Source organism: Balaenoptera borealis, assembly GCF_965194805.1.
Source record: "Balaenoptera borealis genome assembly, chromosome: 18".
Lineage (NCBI taxonomy): Eukaryota > Metazoa > Chordata > Mammalia > Artiodactyla > Balaenopteridae > Balaenoptera > Balaenoptera borealis.
Genome location: NC_138877.1, coordinates 10169549 through 10196219, shown reverse-complemented (window position 1 = coordinate 10196219; position 26671 = coordinate 10169549). Strand labels below are relative to the sequence as shown.

General features: G+C 33.3%; 1 protein-coding gene across 7 annotated transcripts in view; it reads right to left on the bottom strand.

The window, feature by feature from the left end:
• The window catches only part of PDS5B (PDS5 cohesin associated factor B), a 201216-nt gene that overhangs the window by 107536 nt on the left and 67009 nt on the right, over positions 1 to 26671 (bottom strand). For all 7 annotated transcript variants that reach the window (XR_014236915.1, XM_082365278.1, XM_082365275.1 and 4 more), the window contains exons 2-7: positions 13788 to 13914; positions 10788 to 10991; positions 8656 to 8742; positions 8450 to 8547; positions 7675 to 7801; positions 1508 to 1588 (exon numbers count right to left, since the gene is read on the bottom strand). Coding sequence is in view for 6 of the 7 variants with exons in the window: in XM_082365278.1 (XP_082221404.1) it covers positions 1508 to 1588; positions 7675 to 7801; positions 8450 to 8547; positions 8656 to 8742; positions 10788 to 10991; positions 13788 to 13895 (705 nt within the window). In the remaining variant the exon portion in view is untranslated. The remainder of the gene's footprint in view (positions 1 to 1507; positions 1589 to 7674; positions 7802 to 8449; positions 8548 to 8655; positions 8743 to 10787; positions 10992 to 13787; positions 13915 to 26671) is intronic.

Below are 26671 nucleotides of genomic sequence, written 5' to 3'. Positions count from 1 at the left end.
GTGTTAATTTCTTATTTTTATGCCAGAAAAAGGCATCAGAAAAAGGTAAGTGTTCCCCTAAAAAACATCTGGCTCAGCAATATCAACTTAAATAAATGACCACCAGGAGGAGCTCACCTAAGTATATCTAATGGCCATGGAAACAGTCATTCACAGGCACTTGAAGCAAAGGAAAAGGGAAGGGGCACTTAATAACAGAATGCTTAAATCTGGCTCTACATATTTCAAGTGCCATTATGTCATAACAGAAAGAACTCAATCCACTCAATCTAACCAATTTACTGCAGCCAATACCCAAGACTCACAAAACTTGCAGAAATCAATATTTAGAATTCCCTGGCAATCTGACTGGAGCTATTAAGATAGGTTACACAATTTAATTCTCCAGATTCTGAAAGTCCACCCTCCAAAACAATTTCTTTACAAATTAAATACATTTTTCCAAATCATCATGTGCTCACAACTATTTAAGGTCATAAGCCAGTAACAAAAACTGGAATTTACCATAGTACTGTTCCATAAAGTATGTTAATTTTCAAAGTACATCTTTTTATGATGTATTTTTATATCTAAATTAAATTTTGTATTACTTCAAGAAAAATTCTCCTTCAATAAACTTCAGGAAAATTAAGTACATAAGTAATTATAAAAGGATTTCTTTCTCACTTTTTTCAAGAAGACAGACGTACATGTTTAGATGTGGGTAAAAGTGGAAAGCAGGTGGCGAGACAGACCTGCTACACAATTCCAGAGGCCAACATCAAGACTGCATTCTAGATTTGTTCCAGTAGGTACCATTCACATGGAAAACAATGTGAATGGTGCCACCTAGAGTTGTGCAACTCAACAGAACTATGGGGGAAAAATTAAAACTTATAATAAGCTTCTATCAGTGAACTTATCAGATAAAATACATTTCTTCTGAAAATAAATAGAAGATCGTTAACCATAAATAAGTAGATTTGAGATGATAATGAAAGGGCTCGTTTCATTGCAATTCTTCCCCCTTCTCAGAAAAGGTAGATTTATATGGAATCTACCCCAGGGAGAGCAAGATAGGTAACTTTCACCACACCGCTGTCATTCACACTTGCCTTCAATTTTTATGTCTTGATATTAGTTCATATGTTCTTCTTGTACAAATCAATTTAATTTCCAAAAAGCTGTAAGCAACTTCTCTGAATAATTATAAGTTCCATATGATTTATCTAATTACATTTAACTAGATTTCCAACAATAGAAACAGTGTATCTTGCTAACCAAAATAAAAACTGTTTTAGTTCCCAGGCAATTTGAAAGAGAGAAATGAATGAACAAAGAATATGAGAGCTAATCTTCTAGAAAATATTAACCAATAATAATTTTAAATAAGGAGAAAGAAAATACATTTAATTATTAAAACAATACAAAATGTTAAAGTATGTACCACTTGCCAAAATTCTGCTTCTAGCAGTCTTTAAAATTTTGGCTAATCTTTCTGACAACCAATTGGACAAGTAAAACTTACATTGGTAATATATGGTTCAATAGCTTGAGCTGTCCTCTTCAGTAAAGCCTTTGCCAAATCATATGCTTGCTTGTTTAAATTCTGAAGAAAAAAAAAAAAAACCAGTGTCTATATTATACACCACTAACTATGAAAAAGGAAATATTACCTGTATTCAAAAAGCTACTGTTAAGTCAATAAATGAGAAAACTGTTTAAGACTCAATTCGAATAAAAGGGCAACGGCAAAGCCACTTTTCTCCTAAGACTAACTGGTCTAGTAGATCTTAAGATCCCTTCCAAGCAAGGATAATTATATTCTCTTCATATCTTTTTCATAGCATAAGGTAAACCACATAGAAAAGGTCAATAAATGTTTATTAGAAAAGGAGATACTGAGTCACTGTAAAGCTAGTTGCAAAGTCAAATCAGTTCAGCTGAGTACAAATACAGGCTATTTCACTCCAAGACCAAAAGAACCAAAACATCATAAGAGAATGAACTGGGTCCTAGTGTGGGCAGAAACGGGGAACCCACAGGTGGCGAAAGACAAAAGAGTTTGAGGCAGCTATGAGAAACCAGATTTTCCTGAAGCACATCTCAGAGCATAGGGAAGTCCAAGGATATAAGAAACATAACAAGGGAATCCCCTGGCCGTCCAGTGGTTAGGACTCAGCGCTCTCACTGCCGGTGCCCCGGGTTTGAGCCCTGGTCAAGGAACTAAGAAACCACAAGCCATGCAGCACTGCCAAAAAAGAAAAAAAAAGAAACATAAATAGTCAAGTATGAAAAGAAAAAAAGTACAAGAAAAAATACCTTAAGAAAATATGTTTCTAAGAGATTTTGATGATGGAAAGAATCATGACCAAAGATCTAAAATGGAATCACTATTCCAGTTTAAACATATTACAGAGAGCAGGAAAAGAGTATATATCCTGAAACTCACATTCAGCGTATTTTTAGATTTATCTGCATTGATGCTTTGTATTGTATCATTTCATTAATATGTAACTCCTGCTTAGTATTTTCATATATAATATGCTACAGCTTATTTACTCATTCTCCTATTCATATACATTAAACTGTCTTGTATTGATACATGCCTCCTTGTGCATATAAGAAATAATTTTCTATAAATACTACCTTTGCCATTTTTCAAATGAGCTGTTTTGTCTTGTTCTTATTTGTAGAGTTTCTCTATACACTAAACATTTGCCAATTACATGCACAACATATCTTAGAGCCCATACCTATGTTTTTACAATGCTTATGGTATCTTAGGACATACAAAAGTTTTCATTTTAATATAACCAAATATATCAATCTTTTCCTATTTGGCTTGTGCTCTCTCTATATTTTTTAAATTCTTTTCTATATTGAGGTTAATTTGTTGTTTTATATTTTCAAATAAAATTTCAAAGATTTGCTTTTCAGATTTAGATCTTTATTCTGCCCATAATTTATTTTTATGCATGGTGTGAAATAAGAATCTTATATTATTTTCCATACGGATATTCAAGTCCATTATTCCCTCCAATGACTTCCCTGTAATACTCACACTCTCAAGTTTCTATACAACCATGTACCCATTTGTAAATTTTCCATTACTTCCATATGTCCCTTTGTCTATTACTGCCTGATTACAGTCAAAGGGGCATATGGAAATAATGTCTTAACACCAGGTAAGTAAGTCCCCGCTTTCTTATTCTTATTCGAAAACCAATTTGTCAAACTACACACACAGGTACATATACACACGCAATACACATTCACAATTTCTATTTTGATTAGGTTATCTATTAGTATGCAGAGGAATGAAATTACTGTGATACTGAGTTTCCCATCACATAAACATAACAAATCATGCAACATGTTTAAGTCGTCTCTTACACTTCTCCAACAACTGTAATAATTTTGAACATTAAGGTCATGCACATTGTTAATAAATTTCTAAGTAGCTCAAGTCTTTGTTAAAGCTACAAATAAAAATTTTTTGAAATTATACTAACAGATTTTTATATATTGATCTTATATCTAGCGACTTTGCAGAATTTTCTTATTTGTTCTAGAAACTAATCTGTACACTGTTTTGTGTTTTCTGCACAGGCAGTCATAACATCTGCAAATAATTTCAGTTTTGTTTCTTCTTTCTAATCCTTTTATCTTTTGTCTTCTTTTATTCCACTAACTTAAGGATTCTAGTTAATGCCGATTCGAAATAGCATACTTGACTTTTTCCTGAGTAGAAGTGACATCTTGACAATGTTCCTAACTTCAAAGAAAATGTTTCAGCATTTCACCATTAAGTGCAGTATCATACATAACCTTATCAATTTAAGGAAGTTCCTTTCTATTTCAAATATGTTAATATTTTTTATCATAAGTTATACTGAATTTTATCAAATGGTTTTCTTATACATCTATTGATATTTTTTCTCTTTGTTCTGTTAATTTCCACAAATATTTTTTAATGTTAATCCATCTTTGAATTCCTAAAATTTAGCCAGTTTGCTCATCACCAATATTACTTTATATCATTCTGGATAGTGTCCACTATTATTTCATATTGGATTTACATGAATGTATTATAAATTAAATTAGCCTATTACCCTCCTTTCTTGAACTTGGTTTTCTCTCATTTTCCCTATGAAGACTATATTCTGCTCATAATGTGAATTGTGGAGCATGCCTTCCTCTTCTATAATCTGAAAAGGTTTGCTGAATAACAGGATTATATGGCACTTAAATGATTAATAGAAATCTCCTGGTGATGAGTTTAAGTTCCTTCATGCTTGGTTTGAGTTCTGCTGCTGTTGCTATTATTACTGGCATTGTTGTTTGGAAGGAAAGATTTCTGTTTGTTTTATGGATATAGTTTTTAAAACCAGTTAAATTTCTTTTATTGGTTAAAGGATATTCAAGATTTTCTCTCTTGAGAAAAATTGGCAAGTTTTAATTTCTAGAAATTTGTTTTGTCCAACTCCAAATATGTTAGCATAAAATACTGTTCATGGAATTTTTGATCTTTTTAATGCCTGCTGTTCCTCATTTCATTCTAAAACTGTATATTAATACCATCTCCCTTTTTCTGATTCAAACTGCCAAGGGTATGCCTATTTAATATACTTTTCGAAGTACCAACTTTAGGTTTTTCTGAAATGTCACTGTGAATCCCACAGGTTTTAATATGTATCATTTTAATTATCATTTCTAAATTTCTTATAACTGCCATCATGATTTACTCTTTTGACAGATTAATTATGAGTGCTACAGGCTTGTTAGTTTTGTGTTTTAAAATCCTCAAGAACTGTTGGTCTATTTGATTTATAATCAATTGGAAATGTATTAAAATGGCCCACCAAATTGTGAGTTTGTTTCTCCCTATAATTCTTACAATGTATGCTTTATATATTTTCAGCCTATGTGAATACAAGTTTAGGCATCTTCCTGAGAACTAAAACTTATCGTTGTATAACACCCTTCTTTACTTGGTAAAGACTGTAACATCTAAAATCAATACAAGTTACTTCAGCTTTCCTTCAGTTAGTATGTGCCTGGCACAGCAAATCTTTTTTCCATCCTTTTAGTGACAACCTTTTTATGACAGTATTTTTGTATCTCTTATTAACAATGACCAGTTGGATTATTTTTAATCTAATCTGACAACCTGAAGTAGTAAATTTGGGCCATTTACATTTATTGTAATTCTTCCTTGCATTGTAATCCTTAAAATTTTAACATGAATACTTCATTTAAAGTTCAAAGTAGGGTTTCCCTGGTGGCATAGCGGTTAAGAACCCACCTGTCGGGGACTTGCCTGGTGGTGCAGTGGTTAAGAATCCACCTGCCAGTGCAGGGGACATGGGTTCGAGCCCTGGTCTGGGAAGCTCCCACATGTCGCAGAGCAACTAAGCCCATGCACCACAACTACTGAGCCTGCACTCTAGAGCCCACGAGCCACAACTACTGAGCCCGTGTGCCACAACTACTGTAGACCACGCACCTAGACCCCGTGCTCTGCAACAAGAGGAGCCACCACAATGAGAAGTCCACGCACTGCAGTGAAGAGAAGCCCCCGCTCACCACAACTAGAGAAAGGCCGCACACAGCAACAAAGACCCAACACAGCCAAAAATAATTTTAAAAAAATAATAAATTTCAAAGTAAATCAATAGCTCTATACTCCTGATCATCAGCAAGATCATATCACTCCTTGACTCTAGTAAGCCATTCAATCTTTTTTTTTTAAATTAATTAATTAATTTATTTATTTATTTATTTATGGCTGCATTGGGTCTTCGTTTCTGTGCGAGGGCTTTCTCCAGTTGCGGCAAGCGGGGGCCACTCCTCATCACGGTGTGCGGGCCTCTCACCATCGCGGCCTCTCTTGTTGCGGAGCACAGGCTCCAGACGCGCAGGCTCAGTAATTGTGGCTCACGGGCCTAGTTGCTCTGCGGCATGTGGGATCTTCCCAGACCAGGGCTCGAACCTGTGTCCCCTGCATTGGCAGGCAGACTCTCAACCACTGCGCCACCAGGGAAGCCCAAGCCATTCAATCTTACATGTTATTTTTATCCAGTGGTTTAGGACCATTTTGTTAAAATCCTTTTAATTAATCATTATAATTATTATTGCTACTGTTTTTGTTTTATATATCAGTTCTTATTTAGAGCATTTCATTGTTCACCAATACTTCTTACACTTCACTTCTTTCAAGTTCAATTTCCATTATTCTAAAGTACTCAAATAGTAGTTCTTTCAGGAAGAATCTATTGACAAGTTGTATATTTAATGTCTTAATTTCACTCAAATTGGATAGCAACTGTGTGCATGCATATACAGTTATTTTATCTCAGTACTTTGGAAATATAGGTCCATTATGTTCTGGCATCTATCCTTGCTACTGAGAAGTCAGCAATCAGTTTAATGTTTATTCCTTGGTAAGGGATATGTCTTTTCCCTCTGGATGCTTTATAGATTATTTCTATTTTGTCATTCTACAAATTCTCCAGGATATGCCTACACTGGGATTTATTTTTATTTATTCATGACACTTTTGTTACCTAACTCATAAATTTACGCTTTTCATCAGTTCTAGAAAATTTTAAGCAAATATCTAACTTGAATATCATCTCTTCTCCATTCTTACTCGGTGTTCTGCATCACTTTTAAATATACTGGACCTTTTCATTCTATTGTTATGTTTTCCTTAACTTTATCTCACTGCATCTGTACAATTTCCTCAGATCTATCTCCTAGTTCTCTAAATATCTTTTATAATCCAAAAAATACTTTGATTTCTATGAACATTTTTCATTTCTACTTTTTTTTCTAACCGTACCTTCTTCTCCTTTCATATATCTAGCTATCATACTTTTTAACTCTTATGCTTCTAGATATTAAAACATAAAATTGTTATCTTTAATCCTTTTAAAGGTATTTAGTATTTTTATCTAATAAATATATTATCTGAATTTTTACTTAGTATCTGATTTTCAGTATTGATGGACTTCTTAAAAGTTTGGAAATTTTGGATTATGAGGTCATTTTTAATGAAGCATTATTTCTGTGAAGGCTGTGTAGCTATAAATTTAAGTTATATCTTTCCAAAAAGGTCTTAATTTTACAGAGACCTTTATACTGGTGAATCACAGAACCATATTTCCAACTGCTTACTAGAGTGTTAGTCATTTTCAAAGAACGAAACACACAAAAACACACACAACACACACACAACTTGATTAATATCACCCAGGCAAGAAATACTTGTGTCATCAACATATCTTTTTCTCCAAGTTAGTAAAGACTTCCCTTTTAATTTCACCCCTCCCCGCCATCTACACTATCACTGTCTTTTACCTAAGGCCTTATTTGGTTGTGTAACTCCCAACATATAAAGTTACATAATAGCATCAAAGTAGCTATTAATGTGTTCCTTGAAACATAATCCTATACAAAACTGAGTTATTACAGATACTTTATCACATGTACTAAATCTGTTATCTCTTCATTTAATTAGTGACTAATAAGTGTATCATATTTTATTAAACACAAGTGATGTTCATTAATATTAATCAATAAAAGCCTCCAAAACTATAAAGCAGGATAAATTGCATTTTAAACGTAAGCAAATTCTGGACCCTAATATTAACAGACTTTTGATATATTTCAATATATATTGCTACTTACCTTATGGGCAGGTACCAGATTTACCAAAACTGTATCCAAAAGCTCCTGAGATACTGTATCACCTTCACAAATAATAGAACTCATGAGATCCACCATATGCATATGAACTTTCTGATTGTGGCCGTTGCTGAAATTCAAAATTGATATTTCATTTAAAGTATATCTGAAATTTATAAGATTTAATCATAACATAGAACATTACACTTTATTTTAAAATGATACTCAGGTATTAATTAAATCAAATTCTACATATTCATTTAAAGCTTCCCTCTCTTCCAAATCTTACAATAGCATCCAAAATATTTTTTAAATTACATTTCCAGGGCTACTTTTTCCTAATTTTTACCAGTCTCACAATCAAAAGTAATTAAATCAAATGCAACTTTAGTTTTGCCTTAAATTCAGAAAATCAAACTACTTTGCGGAAGTTAATTCTAGTAGATAAATTTAAGGAATACACAAAGAACTCAACTATTCACATGAATTAAGGAGTCAGTAATATGTGATTTAAATAAAAGAAAATAATATAATCCAAAAAATATTTTTATATTGGCTATAGATTACCTTATGCCACTCTTATATTATTCTCTACAGTACAGAATTAAGTTGTATTCATTGTCAAAACATCTATAAAAATCATGTTAATGAGTTCTTAAGTTATAACTCTTAGCCTTCCAATATTCATCATAGTAAACACAGTTTATGCAGATTCACCTGTAAGTTAAAAATTCTTTACATTTAAAAAAAGATTATACTCTTTGTAAAGTAAACTTACTTTATAACTGAAAATAATGTTCTGTATAATTGTGTAAAAATTTCATTGCTGTCTTCCAACTCAAAGCATATGTTATATGACTTGACCCAAGCAATGTTCTAAAAATAAGACATAAAAAAGGAAAAGGGTAAGATTTTAATTAGGAAAAATATACAAGCACAAAACCCAGTTTAAAATGTCATCTCAAGATAGAATATATTGCTTACCTCAAGCAAATAAAAATACCTATTGAATTGTGGGCTCTTTGTATCCTCTAGCCCCTTTAACTGCCTTGTTATAAACATAAATATATCCTTAAAAAAAAAAAGACAAAGTTTTGTTTAGATTATGAAAATATCCACTAAATTCCTAAAGATAATTCAGCACTCATGTGTATCTATCATGATAAATTATAAAGAACCAGTTTAAAAAAATTCTACTTGACTGGAATTTTTTAAATGTGCATCATCATGAAAACACCAAATATCTTACTGCCCTTTAAAGGAAAACGGTAAATCATTTACTATGATCTTAAAGTAGAGAAAGAAAAACACCTTACTGTAGGTTAAAAAAAACAGACCTGAAAATGGAGTAAACTAAAATTTATGCTGTCATTAGAACAAACAGGTTGCAATGACTGAGAGCTGAACTGATCAGGTTTGCTGGAATAGCACTATATATGGTAATTATATAGCAAGCACATGGTTTAGGAAACTTGAAATTCCAAAATAAAATCACCAAGTGAGGAGACAATAGATTGCAGAAGCTTAAAAATTTTTTAAAGACCCACAGAAGTTAACTCGTCAAGCTTCCTACCTTGTCATTATAACTACTTGTTTTTCCCTACCATTTATCAATCTATCCCCATCTCTTGCTTTTGGTTTTTTACTGCACACCCCTTTATACCTGGGTAAAGATAAGTTCAATATCACTTTGAGTCAAATTTTTATGAAGACAGTTTTGAAAAATTTGGAAAAGGTTAAAATTATTAAAGTTAATTCTACAAAGGAAGCATGCTAATCAATCAAAAAGAAAAAAGAAAAAAATGTTTCCCTTGTAAGTAAAACGATAAACAAGCATTTCTTAAAAGGGAAGAAATAGAAAATGCAGATTACTGAGTAGCTTTTCAAGAAAAATACTATCACAAGTACATCCTTCAAAAATGGTTACTTTAAAAAAAGAAAGTTACTTTGTTAGTAGTACTGTATAAAATATGTTCTCCATGAACGAACCCTTTCTGGTTTGACTAAGAGAGAACAACTGCTGTACTGACTCTACCTGGAAGTGGAAAGACAATATTCATTGATCATCTCTCTAACAAGCACTGACCTAAACATGAAGCTGGGTATATAAAAAGGGTTTTCTGATGACAATAACAATCACTCCAGTTTTTAAGAAGCAACTCCCTGAGTTCAAGAACCGAGTCTGGGTTGTTTTTCACCAAGGTAAACCCAGTTCCTGACATATAACTAACATCAATGTTTGTTAAATAAAATAAACCTAAATTGTTTTTTTGTTCCATACTGGGTAATCTTCCTAGGGACTCATTTCCTAACCAACAGTTTCCACAATTATCTTTTATTATTGTTGGCTTTTCTAATTTTCTTCTAACTTGCCTTATTCAATAAATTTTTGCACAGCTCTACTTATTTTCATGCTTTCTACCCACTGGATTAATCATGCTATTCCCCTTCTTTTCTCATCTTTTAAAAATTATTTCATTCACATGCCTTTACTTACAAATACCATAACCAAGTACTAAGTGTGCTTTCTACCTTTCATTAAAATTTTGTTCATTGTATTTTCTTCAAAACAATTCACATCACACCTTACATTAAGTGAATTAGGATTCATATATTATAAGTTCAGATTTACACTAAATACTGTGTTTTAAATAATGAACATGGTCTTCAATATGAATTTTTAAAAAGGAAAAGGAAGTGTCCCCAACTGATAGTGAAATACCACTAATGATGACATAATATAAAAAGTATAGGGAATTCCCTAGCGGGCCAGTGGTTAAGACTCGGCGCTTTCACTACTGTGGCCTAGGTTCAGTCCCTGGTCAGGGAACTAAGATCCCATAAGCTGTGTGGCGTGGCCAAAAAAAAAAAAAAAAGTATAGAAAACACTTTACTAATCAACTTCTTATTCTGAAGATCAGATATTGTTTTACAAAATTAAATACTAATGGGGGGGGAGGAAATTCTACAGAAAACAGAAGTACAATAGTTTAACAAAAGACTGCTGCAGCTAATGTCAAAGAATCCAAAGAAATAATCTAAATACTTCAATTCCCATTTTAGTCAGAAAGATAAAGTATCAGTCAATCTTGGCACTTCTTTTAATCAGTACTTGCCTTTAATTTATCAGGGGATGTGTAAGGAGCTTCAGGAGCATAAATCCTAAAAATATCAGCAAGGCAGCAGGCTACCAGTAATCGAACATCTTTATCAGGATGCTTGAGGAAAAAATCTGAAGCAAGATGTAAAGCTAGGTTTAAATAGAGCTCCTTTTCTTCTTCAGAGTCCTGGTCCATATCCATGAAAGTTTTCACAACCATCTATATAAAAACAAAAGAATCAAATAATGAAATCCTCCATGTAAAAATATATTCATTTGAAATAAAAGCCATATTAATTACAAAGGTTAACTTCCAATAAATACACTTTCATGTTTCCCCTAAAAGTTTCTATCTGAGAGAACAAGACCTTTCTGAACTATAGGGTAAGTACAAATTTTCTTTAAAAGACTAAATAAAATACTTTTCATTTACCCGTCACACCTGCTAACCAGATTTTAAAAGTTTAGAAGTAGCTTAACATAGTACTTCCAGTCTCACTTTTACAACACTGAGCTAAAAAAGAATATATAAACAGATTCAAGAAAGGATGACAAAGATGCATCCCTAAACATTAAAAAGCTACCATGAAGTAACTACTGTAGCATCCAATTAAATATTTCTTGTACCACAGTTAAAGAGAATATGATATGGTCATTTCATTAGTAGGACTCAATGGCATGTATGGAGTGAGCAGAAGAAAGCAAACATTTACATAAAAGAAGTGGGATGGAAACAACAATGGTGAAAAATCATATAGTTTGAATTCTGTGAAGAGCTTTCTCTAATTTTAGTATCAGCAGTCACAAGGAAGCCTCAGTCTGTACTATTCCTACTTCACATAAGACTTGACAAAATTGCTGAACTCGTCAGGGACATTTAAACACAACTCTAATGCAAAGGTGACCATCTGGCATCCACTAGGTGGCGCTACAAATACTAATCAACAAGTAGGGCTGGACTTGGTCTTTGAGACATACTGCATGGATTTCCACTCTGCTGTAGAGTTAGACTTCTGAGTAATGAATTGCCCAATGTATTACTGAATTCTCAGAGCAGCTGTGGGTAACAGTGTTCCTCACAGAGCAGACCCTCAGTTCTACTACACCAGAGGCCAGAACCATCAGTAGACTTATCTTTCCAGTCTGACCCTACAATTAGTTTAAGGGTACTATGTCCAGGGCTACTCTCCTAACTTTTTAATTTTATTACTTTTAAGATACATGCTTTGATGGCTTTGATGGATTACGAAAAAAGACAAAAAAAAAAAAGAGCTATATGCAAGGAACTCTTTCTTTCCCTGGAATCGCTTCACAAGAGTGAGAGATTAAGTATATTTTGAATACAATGTTATAAGAAATTCTATAAATTATATAAACAATGACACTTTACATATTAACAAGTTTTTATAACTTATAAAACTTATACCTGTACTTGTACATATCAAAAATTACCATCATCCCACATTAAATCCTTCCTATATTTCTCCAAGACGGTTGCTAAAAACAGTGGAAAGTGTAAATCAAGAAAAAAAAAAAGAAGAAAAGTAACCAGATTATTGCTTAGCAGAAATGTCTACAAAATAATGAAAGCTTACTACAAGCACTAAATGTGAGCACTGTGGAAATCATTCCACCAAAACTATCAATAAAGTTTATTCAAGGGCTAGATAATGGGAATTCCTCAATACTGTGACCAACTCAAATGGTGTTATAAAACTCACGAATAACTCATATATGAGTCCTCTAAATTAAAAAAGATGTCTGAGAAAATAACATCCATAAAAGACACTAAATGCTAAAAGCTTGTAAATATAGTCTCTGTCTGTGTTTAATGTTCACTTCTTAGCAAACAATAAGGATGATATCATTGCTGAAATATAAAAAATCTGAGGAAATAAATGTATTCTTTCTCTAAAAACTTAATAGGTCAAGAAACTCTAAATACATAGAAATGAAAAATGTCATATCTAGAGTTTGTAGCTTAACCATTTTTAATAAAATATACACAATTCCCAACTAGATAAAATATCCACACACTGGTAAATTTAATCTGCTCAAAGATGTCTTTTGCTTTGAACAATAAACACCTTATATCTGACATTCTAATACTTTATGCACAGGATATAATACTAAGACTTTATGTGAAACTTATAATAATATTAGGGTCTTTTTCCTCTAATAAATAAACCATGCAGCAATAAAGTAGTACTTTAAGGCTCCTGGGCCTTCAATGATTAATTAAGGCAAGTCTTTTACACTTGAAATACAGGTAAATATTGATACTAATATAACAAGCAACATGTCTAGGTAGATACAACATTGAACTGAAAAAAATGCTCAAAAATAAAGACCATCTGAACTAATCAGCTTAACGATCTTCTTGGCCACTCTGCTCTTTTAACCATTATAATTACGGAGACTATCACTGCCTCGAAGACAAAGAAGAAACATTATTCAAACAAATATGAAGAGAGTCTAACCATACAGTGACTGCCTCACAAATGGAAGTTCACCATCAATCTTGACTCACTGCTGCACATCAGAAGCAGAGAGCTAAAAGTAAAGCTCTTTAACCTACTTTCAAAATACAGGAAAGTAAAATACAGCCTTAGTATTCAGAAGAATTAAAATTTCTTGTCTCAAATTAAAATGGTTGCTTTTATAAAATAAATGAGATATAGGAGAAGGAGACAACTTTCTACAGATAATAATGAGTATAAGTGTATTGTGGATTTGTTCTTTATACCCAAGTAGAGGCAGTCCTAGAAAATCTAAGCTTCACCTTTCTAATTGCGCTCCCATTAACAATAGCTAAGGAAACCCTACAGTTCTTTATCTACTCCACTCTCTTAGCTCCTAATTACAGCTAATTAGTTTGGCCATGAGACATTTTCTGCTTTGATTTGCTTGAAGTTGCCCTAACAAGATACAGCTCTATGTGATTTCCACAGGTGTCCTCCCACAACTCTGCTTATCCTAAATGGATGTCCAAAGGACATAACCCAATTTTACTCACCTTTAACCGTCTCACCATTTCCTCTTTAGATATTTTATCTGAGATTTCCTTGACACCAGGAGGATAGGTAATTTTTCCATCATTGGTCCTTGTCTTTGAATGAGCCATGATGGAAATATTTTTACCCCTAAAACGAGAAAACTATTAGATGCAAACCAAAAAATAAGTATTAACAACATTCATAATAAACATGGAAAGGAGTCTCTCCCTACAAAAAATTATAACTACTTCCTAATTTATAGTAATTCACTTATCTAATTAATGAAAATCATTTTACTGAATATTTCCCCAATTTTTTAGATGTTATTTTTACATTCATTTCCATTAGTGGCAAGCCAGGTTATTTGCACTGACCCTCCAACAAAAAAACTGTAAGTGATTTTATTTATTTATTTACTTACTTATTTACATATATATAAATGCACTCAGCATTTTTTTTAATAGCACCACAAATTACTTGGGCCAGAATCTAAGAGAATTCAGGAACCCAGAGAACTAACTTACACCCTGAAGGCATCTGCCAACCCTGACAAATCTAGAGCTCAGTTTTGGTGATCTTATTATGGAAAAAGGACAGAGTCCTGTCAAGGAAGAACATCAGAGACCCTCTTGACATTAATGTAGAATACTACCCCAACCCAAAAAAGATAATACCTGCAAAGGAGAAAATTAAACCAAGTCAACATGTGCCCATGCTGCCATTACCACCCACAAGGGACAGCGGAGAAGGCTGCCTTGGTATTAAGCAGAGCAAAGTAATAGCAGATACAAGGGAGGAACAGCTAATTAGTTTTGGCCATAAGCCTACACATTTGCTGAGGTTCACACTGCTTACATAGTCCAGAGAACCTCAACACAAGAACTCAGTGACCCCCAACTGGTAGCACCCCCAAGCACCTAATATAAGTACATTCAAGCCCTCCTAGAGAAGGGCACCTTCATCCTACACTTCAAACAATCCCCATATGATGTTTCTAGGACAATGAGCATTATCAAGTCAAAAACAACCAAGCATCTAAGCAAGCAAGGCACAATGAGCAAGAACCAACAGAAATACCAGACCCCCCCAAAACTTCAAATATTACAATCATCAAACGGATTAGAAAACTACTATACAGTTAGCCCTTGAACAACATCGGTTTGAACTGCATGGGTCCACTTATACACAGAGCTTTTTCAATAAATACTACAATACTACACAGTCTATGGTTGGTTGAATCCGTGGATGTTTATAACAGTGGATATAAAGGGTCAAGTATAAAGTTATACATGGATTTTGAACTGCGGTTGGGGGAGGGTCAGCACTCCTAACCTCATTTGTTCAAGGGTCAAATGCATTTATAATTTTAAAGAAATAAAAGATAAGTTTAAAAATCTACAAGGAATAAAAAATTATACAGTAAATTAAAAGATATGAACAAAAAAGACCTACTAAAAATGAAAAAATACAAAAATTGAAAGTAAAAACTTAATGGATGAGTTTATTAGCAGATTAAGAAAAGCTATGAGACTTAATGAACTACAAAAGATGTCCGAGGAAATTATCCAAAAATACAGAACAGAGAAACATAAAAATGCAATACACAAAAGAAAAAGTAAAATAGTTTAACTTATGATTCATGGGAGTACCAGAAGAAGAGGAATAAGGCAGAGGCCTCTCTATGAGGTGAATATCATAAATACCAATTCACAAATTCAAGAAGCCAAACAGAATTAAGTTCAAAATAATAATTCCAAAAAAACAAACAAAACCTTATAGCAGACATATTACCTTCAAAGGAACAGTATTTAAACTAATAGTGACTTCTCACTAGCAACAATATAAACCAGTAGACAGCAAAATGTCACACGCAATGTGGTTAAAGAATATAATTGCAAAGCTGAAGTTTACATCCAAGGAATATAATTTTTAGGAATACAGTGAAATAAGGACAAATGAGCCAAACAAAACTTGAAATGTATAATAAGTTACTATATATAGTACTTAGAACAATATATAACATATATCAGTATATTATAATATGGTAAATATGGTGTACATGATCACATTAAAAGATCAAGATTTTTAAACTTCAATATAGAGAGCTTACAGAAACAATTTAAAATAATGATATGCGATACTGAAAGTAAAAGGATGGAAAAAAAGGATGCAAACACTAAACAAAATAAAGCACTTAAGCTAAACATAAATTAACAAGCATAAATAAGTAGGCCCCAAGATACACTCCTTGGTATTTACTCAACGGAAACACATACCTGCGTCCACTACAAGACATAAATATGTTCATAGCGATACCGTTCATACTAGTCAAAACAGAAAACAAAAATACCTATCAACAGTGGAATGAAGATATATTGTAGTACAGTCATACAATGAAATACAACACAGTTTTGAGAGTGAATAAGCTACTACTTCACACAATATGGATTAACATTACAAAGAAAGTTAGGTGAAAGAAGCCAGATATAAAACACTATACATAAAATATGACTACATTTCCAGAAGAATTCAAAAATAAGGAAACATAGCCGATGATGTTAAAAGTCAGAAGAGTGAATTCCTTTGGTGGGAGATGTAACTGAAAGAGGAGTAAGAGAATATTTCTTGGGTACAGGTAATGTTCTACTTATATATCTGGATGCAGGTCACACTATTGTTTTCACTTTGTATAAAGTCACAGAGCTAGCCATTTATAATTTTTACACTTTTCTGAATTATGCTATACTTCAACAACAAAAAAGAAAATCTCCAAACATTTAAAAATTTAAAGTGCTTTCTAAGAATCAATGGATCAGGGGTAAAGAAAAAAAAAAAAAAGCATAAGATCAACAAAGTAAAAAATCACAGGCCAATCAATCTTACAATTTTTGACATAAAAACATTTAAAAATTTAGACAAACTGGAGAAAATCTATACCTTACCAAAATTTACTCAAGAAGAAAAAATGCCACTAAGAAAGAAAACCAATAATCAATAAATCTTTCCACAAGGACAAATATTCAAGTCTACATGACTTTACTAATGAGTTCTATCAAATAACTGAGGAAGAAATAATTCCAATGTCATATAAATATTTCCAAGGACTAGAAAACAAGGGAATCCTTCCCGACTAATTTTATGTAACTAACTAGCATACCCATGATACCAAAACCCAATGAGAAAAATAAAAGGAAAAAAAATCACAGAACAATCTTTTCTGTGTTTACAAATACAGTATTTTTAAATAAAATACTGAGAAAACAAATGTAGCTACATATAAAAGATTGGGTTTAATCCAAAGAATGCAAGGTTGAATTCACCATATTAACAGATTAAAAAAGAAAAACCATGTGATAATGTCAAAAATGAAGAGACAATGATAAGAATTCAACATTAATTCTTGACTATAAAACAAAATAGAAGAAAAAGCTCAACAAAGTAAAATTTATATGAAAGTTTCCTTTATCTGAGAAAGGTAGGGTGCTATAAACACCCTACAGCATAAATCACATTTATTGATGATCTTTTGACCTGTAAAAACACACCTGCTATCACGACTTCTATTTGACACTGCAATAGAGATGCTAGTCAACACAGGAAGAAAAAGGTATCAAATATAAAGATAAAAAGTAAGGAACAAAACAGTCATTACTTGCAGATTACATGATTATGTATACAGAAACTCCAAAGATTTATAGATAAAACATCAGAATTAATAAAACTGAGTTTAACAAGGTTGTAGAGTAGAAAAATCAATATGCAAACATCAATTACCTATAGCTAACAAAATACTTCACAGCAAAAGACTGAATAATTCCTCTCAAAATCAGAAACAAGACAAGGATGTCTGCTGTCACCACTCTTATTCAACATAATACTGGAAGCCCTAGCCAGCACAATATGGCAAGGAAAAGAAAATAAAGGCATAGAGATTGGAAAGGGAAAACTAAAATCATCCTTACTTCCAAATGACATGACTGTCTATACAACCAATTCCAGGGGAATCTTAAAAAAACAAAAACTAGTTCATCAGGATTACAGGATATATTGGACTTCCCTGGTGGCTCAGTGGTTAAGAATCCACCTGTCAATGCAGGGGACACAGGTTCAAGCCCTGGTCTGGGAAGATCCCACATGCCGCAGAGTAACTAAGCCCGTGTGCCACAACTACTGAGCCTGCGCTCTAGAGCCTGCAAGCCACAACTACTGAGCCCATGCGCCACAACTACTGAAGCCCGCGCACCTAGAGCCTGTGCTCTGCAACGAGAAGCCACCGCAATGAGAAGCCCACACATCACAACGAAGAGTAGCCCCCGCTCGCTGCAATTAGAGAAAGCCCATGCATAGCAACGAAGACCCAACAGTCAAAAATAAACTAATTTTAAAAAAAAGATTACAGGATATAAAGATCAACATAAAAAATCAATTTTATTTCTATATACTACCAAGAAACAGAAACCAAAGTTAAAAGTGCAATACTACTTTCAATCACTACACCCCCATTAATAAAACGTTTTAGTGCAAACCTAACAAAACATATACAGAAAAAAAAATATATATATAGGATTGGTATGCTGAAAATTACAAACCACTGATGAAAAAAACCCACATAAGATCTAAATGAATGGAGAGATATACTATGTTCATGGACTGAAAGACTCAAGATTCTTCCCCAAATTGATCTATAGATTTAGGGATTCTAACAACATCCCAGCAAGATTTTTCATAAATAGAGACAAGCTTATTCCAAAGTTTACCTAGGAAGACAAAGGAACCAGAAGAGGTGAGCTAATTTTAGAATGAAGTGGGAGGAACTCATTACACCAAACTTTAAAATTTCCTATATAGCCAGAGTAAACAAGACAATGTGAATTTGGCAGAAGAACAGACACACAGATCAATGGAACAGAACAGACAACCCAGAAAGAGATCCACACAAGCACGTCCAACTGATTTTTTTTTTACAAAGAAGTACTGAAGCCAGGGAAAGAGTTTTTAGAAATGACACCAAAAGCAAGATCCATAAAATTAAAAATTGATATATTGGACTTCAAAAATTAAAATCTTTTACTCTGTGAAAAACTGTTGAGAATGAAAAGATAAGCTACAGAATGGGAAAAAATATTGAAAATACATACATGACAAAGGACTTATATCTAGAACTCTCAAAAGGATACTATAAAAAACCAAACAACCCAATTACAGGATGGGCAAAAGACATGAACAGACATCTGAATAGGATATACAGATAGCAAATAAGCACATGAAAAGATATTCAACATCATTAATCATTAGGGAAATGCAAATTAAAACCACAATAAAATATCATTATATACTATTAGAACGGCTAAAATAAAAAATAGTGATAATATCAAACATAGGCAAGGAAGCAAAGAAAATGGATCTATCACACATTGCTGGCAGAAATGTAAACTAGTACAGCCATAATTGAAAACAGTCTGGCAGTTTTTCATAAAACTAAACATGTATTTACTATACAAACCAGAAACTGCAGTCTTCGGCATTTATCCCAGAGAAATGAAAGCTTCTATTCAAACAAATCTGTACAAGAATGTTTATAGCAGCTTTGTTCATATACCTTAAAACTAGAAGTAATCAAAATGCCCATCAATGGGTGAATGGTTAAACAAACTCTGATAGATCTGCATAATGAAATACTACTTGGCAATAAAAAAAAAAAACTGTTTTACTGATAAATGCAATAACTTATCACTGAAAGAGCCAATCTCAAAAGGTTATGTACTGTTATGCTCCCATTTATTTAACGTCCTCAAAAATCACAAAACTATGGACATTGAGGACAGATTAGTGGTTGCCAAGGAGCATGGATGAGCATGACAAGTAACACAAGGGAATTCCTTTACAGTTCTGTATGTTGACTGTAGTGGTGGTGAAATGAATCAACACATGGGATCAAACTACACAAAACTACACATACACATACAGGGAGAGAGAAACAGTGAGAGCAAGAGCAAGAGCGAGCGAGCATGCAAAAAAGTGAGAAAACTAAGGTCTGTAATCTAATCAACAACACCATGCTAATGTTAATTTCCTAATTTGATATTGTGCTACAAGTTACATAAGATGTCACCACTGGCAGATGGATGAAGGGTTCACAAGACTCTAGGTAGTATTTTTGCAACTTTATGTCCATAATTATTTCAAAATAAAAAGGTTTTAAATGCACAACAATCAATTATATTTATATAATAGCAACCAAAAACTTTAAAAATACAATTCACATTGAAATGCATAAACTACCCAGGAATTAATCTAACGAAAGATGTGTTTTACAGAGAAAAATCATAAGGCTTTATTGGTAGAAGTTAAAGAAGATTTAAATAAATAAAGAGATATCTTGTTCACAGAAGTCTCAAATATTATAACGACAGCAGATCTTCCCACACTGATTATGGAGTCACTACAATCCCAATCAAGCCCAGGTTTTGATATTTAAAGAAAGATGACAAGTTTAATTTTTTAAACTGGTAAGTTTACATGACATGTAAATTCAAAAAGCCAAGAATAACAAGATATTGAATACTTAAGAAAAACACAGTGAATGGACTTTTCTACCAGATATCAGATCCCTTTAGAAAGCTAAAGTAATTTAGATGGTGTGGTATTGGAGCAGAAAAAGATCAATGGGAAATATTAGCCCAGAAACAGACCCACACAATGTGAAATGTAATATATGAATACAGTGGCATGGCACATCAGTGAGAAAAGGAGAAAACAAAATTAGAAGTTCTAAATATTGCTTAATATTTTAACAATATTAAGTCTTCCAATCCATAAACACTGGATGTCTTTCCATTTATCTGTCTTCTTTTATTTCTTTCACCAATGTACTGTAGTTTCCAGTATATAAGTCTCTTACCTCCTTGTTAATTTCTAAGTAATTTGTTCTTTTTGATGCTATTATGAAGGGACTGCTTTGTAAATTTCTTTTTCATATAGTTCATTGTTAGTACATAGAAATATAACAGATTTGTTCACTTTGTATCCTGCAACTTTACTGAATTTGTTTATTAGTTCTAAGAGTTGTAATAGGGTCTTTAGAATTTTCTACATATAAGATCTTGTCATCTGCAAACAGATTAAATTTTACTTCCTCCTTTCCAACATGCATGCCCTTTACAGTCAGCCCTTCATACACGAGTTCCACATCCTCACAGTCAACCAACCGCAGATTTAAAATATTCCCAAAAACATTCCAGAAAGTTCCAAATGGCAAAATTTGAATTTGCCACATACAGGCAACTATTTATGTTGAATTTATGCTGTATTAGGTATAAGTAATCTAGAGATGATTTAAAACATACGGGAAAATCTTGTTATATGCAAATACTACACCATTTTATACAAGGGAATTAAGCATCCTTGGATTTTGGCATCCAAGGGGGATCCTGGAACCAATCCCTGACAGATACCGAGGGACGACTGTATTTCTTTTTCTTGCCTACTTGCTCTGGCTAGGGCTGCTAGTACTATAGTGAATAGAAGTGGCAAGAGTGGATATCCTTGTCCTGTTCCTGATTTAAGAGGAAAAGTTTTCCATTTTTCACCACTGAGAAATGCAAATCAAAACCACAATGAGGTATCACTTCACACCTGTTAGGATAGCCAAAAAAAAACCACGAACAAAAGATTTAAAAAGTTTTGGCAAGGATGTGGAGAAATGGGAACCCTTGTACATTGTTGGTGGGAATGTAAAATGATGCAACCACTATGGAAGAACAGTATGGAGATTCCTTGAAAAATTAAAAATAGAACTATTATATGATCCACCAATCCTAGTCCTGGTTATATAGCCAAAAGAATAGAAATCAGGATCTCTAAGAGATAACTGCACACCCATGTTCACTGCAGCATTATTCACAACAGCCAAAATATGGAAACAACCTAAATGTTCAACAGATGAATGAATAAAGAAAAAGTGGTGTATACATACAACAGAATATTATTCAGCCTTTAAAAACAAAGAAAATCCTACTATTTGCAACAACATGGATGGACCTGGAAGACATGCTGAGTGAGTTAAGTCAGACACAGGACAAATACTGCATGATTCCATTTACATGAAGTATCTAAAATAGGCAAACTTATACAAGCAGAAAATAGAATAGTGGTTGCCAGGGGATGCGAAGAGGGGGAAATGAGGAGTTGTTATTCAACAGATATAAAGTTACAGTTATGCAAGATGATTCAGATCTAGAGATGTGCTGTACAACACAGCACCTATAGTTAACAAGACGGTATTATGCACTTAAAAATTTGTTAAGAGGGTAGATCTCATGTTAAGTCTTCTTACCCCTTCCCCACCCCCCAAAAAAGGCAAAAGGACACAAGGAAACTTTTAGAAGTGATGGCTGTGTTTATTACCTTGACTGTGGTAACAGTACCATAGGCGTATACATATTATGCATATGGCTGTATGTCCAAATTATGTGTATGTCCAAGTTGCATACATTAACTATGTGCAGGTTTTTCTGTGTATCAATTTTACTTCAATAAAGCTGAAGAAAGAGGGGAGGGGAAAAAATGAAGAAAGGAGGAGGGGGGAGAGGAGGAACAAGAAGAAGAAGAAAAAAAAAGAAAGAAAGAAATGGCCAGTGGGCAGTTAGATCTCCAGAGAAATGTCTGAGCTAGAGACAGATTTGGAAATCCTCACTGATAGATAAAACCAGGGGCACATGAGAGCATTCAGGAACGTTTTTATAAAGTGACAAGAGTGATAGGCCAAGGAAGAGATGAAAGAAGACCCATCTTTGAAATGGGAAGAGGAAAAAGAGCTTGCAAAACAATCTGAGAATGATCAAAGAGGTGATGGGAGGACCCAGAAGGAAGCCCTGTCAGAAAGGAAGGAGCACACCAAGTTTCAAGAAAGGAAGTGGCCAAAAGTACTGGATACTGCAGAGAGCTCAAGATGAAAGCTTAAAAAGAATCCAGTGCCAGATTAATTATAAATTGGCATGAGGGATCTTACTGGACTGATAAAAATGTTCTAAAATTCGATTATGGTGATGGTTGCACATCTCAGTAAACTTTATGGTATGTAAATTACTCCTCAATAAAGTTGTTTAAAATTTTTTAAGTTCTGAGACACTTTCATATCTCTATGGAAAAAAAAATGACATTGTACCCATTATCTCACACCATATACAAAATGAATTCCAGGTCGATTAATGACCTAAATGTTGAAGCAAATGTAAAAGCTTTTAGAATATAATGTAGGAGAACAACTTCATGACCTCAGATTAGGAAAAGCAAGAATCAAGCCCACAGCTGTCTGTGTTCCTTCAACCAAAGAAGATATTCAGCAAATGCGACAAATCATTCCATAGGAAGGAAAATATAAATGTGACAGGATTCCCAGTTTTCCACAGAACCTGGAATAGAAGAAAGTCTCTCTGCCTTACCTCAACAGAAGCAAAAGCTGTTCATCTTCCATAACAACAGATACACGATTGTGACCACAGACCGCAGCTAAATAATGTAGACATGGTGCCTTTGTAGACTACACTGATCCATATAGTCAAAACTTTATCAAGTGCCTGTTACTTGCATGACTTTTTAGCAGTGACTAGAGGGCAAAATGAGTTAAGACAGATCTCAAAATCTACAAAGGAAATAAACATTCCCCCTAAATAATTAAATCACAATAAATTCTGAAGTTATCAACAGAAATAACAAAAAACCAGCTTGGAAAAAAAAAAGATTGAAAGAAAACCCACTTCCATATGTAGATGGGGATGAAATATTAATAATATACAGAACAAAAGGACAGAGAAAACAATTTGAATAAATCTCAGAGAAGAAAGTTCAGAATTTGTTACTGGTCTAAAACCATGACAGAAGCAAAAAGTGGAAGGAAGTAAAGGGAGCTAAGAAGGAAAAGATAGAGCCAACAGAGAAGCAGGTTACTCAGTCTGTACTTCAGTTTTATAAGCAATGGTATTATAAGCAGAGGTTTGAAATACATCTGTGAATATACACAGGCTGTTTCCTCAGAGTAAGATATACTTACTGGCCTCTCTCTACTAAGCAAACTCCATGTACATTAAACTCTCAAGTCTATGTTTAAACTTCCCCCGACCTCTCCAGGCAGAGCTAGGCTCCTTCCCCTACAGCTAGGCAAACTCTGAACGTATCATAATTAGCATTTATCACATCGTATTTAGTAAACTTATTTCTATGTCTGTTTCTCCTACTAGACTGTAAGCTCCTTTAAGACAAAGAGAGTATATATCATTTTAGGCATCCTTACAGAGCCTAGAACAAAGTAGGTGCTCAGGAAATACTTGCTGAATCAATGACCAGAACTATTTTAAGAGATGGTGGCTCCAACAGGAAGTACAGACTAGACAGAGGAGAAATCAAATACAGTAAAACTAGTTAGGAAATTGCCACAAAGTTCCAGGTAAGAACTAATAAGGTACAGACTGCAGGCAATGACTGGAAAATAAGAAAACTGATGCAAAGACCATGAATGATTATTTGAGAAAAGTAGAAGATGATTACAAGATTCAAAGCCTTTGTTCCTGGAAAGTCAATTACTTAAATATTTACCGAGATTTTACTTGGTGTGATACAGCACTCTAGGCACGAGGAATACAATGGTAAGCAAAACACATACAATATATGCCCTCATTATAACATAGATAGGGAAAACCAGAGAGAGATCAAGCCTTTGGAAAAATTAAGTTTGGAATACAAGGCAACTGGAGATGTAGCACTGAAGTTCTAGAGAAAAGTCAACGACAGAAAATATTTTAGCACCACGTATAGCTCATGTTTTGTGGGCTTACAAGATCAATAAAAAAAAATGTGTAGGGTGAGCTGAGATACCAAGACTGAACTTTGAACTTTGAGAAATATCTATATTGATGGGGGGGAAGGAAATCAGGAGAGAAAAGAGGGTCAAGAAAGATAGAAAAATGTTTTTTTTTAAACTAGAAAAAAAATGAAGATGAAGAGGTGGTATATAGGGTTAGTTACTTTAGAAATACACATCACTGGTACAAAATAACCTCAGCAAATACTCCCTTGGACTTGGTAAGTTGATCTCTTTAAGACCTTTCTGGAGAATAACAGGAATGAACACCGAATTATAAGGTAAGAGAAAAAAGGAAAGGAGAAAGAGAGAGAAGAAGGGGAGCAATGCAGAAGAAGAAAGGAAGGTTACAGGAAAGAAATAGGCTAATCAATTGTTATCTGAAGTCAAAGGGAAAAGATACATTAATATATAGCTGCTCCTCTGAGGTTAAATAGTGTCAAAGAAATTATTTGACATTCATCTTTGTGGAATTTCAATAATACACATTACGGTAGAGCGGATACATTGAAAATGAGAAAATGATAACTTAAAAAATTATTTATATAAAACTGACCTGTTTCAGAATCCATTTATATATAGCATATAAATGTATATAGTATATATGTATATATTAATTTCAAATATCATTATATGCATATTGTTATAAATATTTATATTTTGGGGTCTGGAATGAACAATAAATAAAACACAAAATATTCTAATACTAAACAGTTTACACAACCACTGAATAAGTTCAAAGAAAAGGATCATTAATTAAAAGAAACATCAGTAATTGTAAAAATCATACTAACAGCCCTAGAAAGGAAAAAAAAACAATGAAACCTTCATTCTTCCCTCTGATATTACCAGATGTAAATAAATGTTCACAAGATGAAACTAATAAAGACTGTAGTAAAAATATTTAAGATCCTTTCAATGAATGGAAAAAAAGAACAAAGCATTCACTGGATTAAAGAGCAAGGGTAAGAGCAATAGCAATAGTCATTTTTTAATTGATCTGGGAATAAAGACAGGTATCTGCCATTTTCATGATGATTTTTCTTAAAAATCCAATATGTGACATGTTCAGAGACACAGAAATCAAATCAAGCCACTACTAGAATCTCTACTTGGCCACGTTTATGAAAAGCTGTTCTTCCTCCTGGGACTTTACTGCAGGTTTAAGGTGGAATTAGAAGGAAAACAAGATTTTGTGAAGAGTCTGACAATTGCAAAAGGCAGGCTTCCCAGAACCGGTACCTCTTATAACCAGCAGATGGTGCCCTCCATAAATACAACCCTTCCAGTACATAGTCATTACATAGTATAAGGAGTTGGGTTTATTCTTGGCCAGAGACAACTAAAAAACTAATGAGAGTGTGTTCTAAGAAAAAAAGAGACAAAATAAATTACGTTATTCTCCCCTAAATATATAACCTTAAGACTACATTTACATATTTTCCAACTATTATAACAAAAAGCTTTTTTCCATATAAATGGGAACTCACCATTCAGCTTGAATTATCTTTATTAATTCAAATTAAGTATATTTAATAGTTATTACTATATGTTCTGGTAATACAAAGTAATTTTTAACGCTTTAGGAAGTCCTTTTAGAAAGCAGGCCCATTTTGTTCATATTTTTGGTAATGTTTATTTATAAAAGGTTAAACATATGGTTACTCTCTTGCCTACATTCTTTTTAAGAACCATCAATGTTACAGACAGGAGTAGCATTAAACTAACTGGTTCAGACAGAAAAAGAGCCCCAGGTCCTAGAACTCCTCAACTAGCACCAGTTTCTAACTAATAACACAAAGTGTTCTGTCAAATCCCTTTAAAGTAGTATTTTTATATAAATAATGATAATATCTCTCATTTACTGAATGATTGGTATTTTGGAGTCAGTAGTCAGCTCAATGTCCCATTCATTGACAGGATAAAATTATGTACTTTCTCTATTCACATCAAACCCCAAGCACACATTCTTGTACAACCCCCCACTATCAGCAGACTGCCTCTACTTCATTGAGAAAACAGAAGCTCTGTCAAACAGAAACTTCC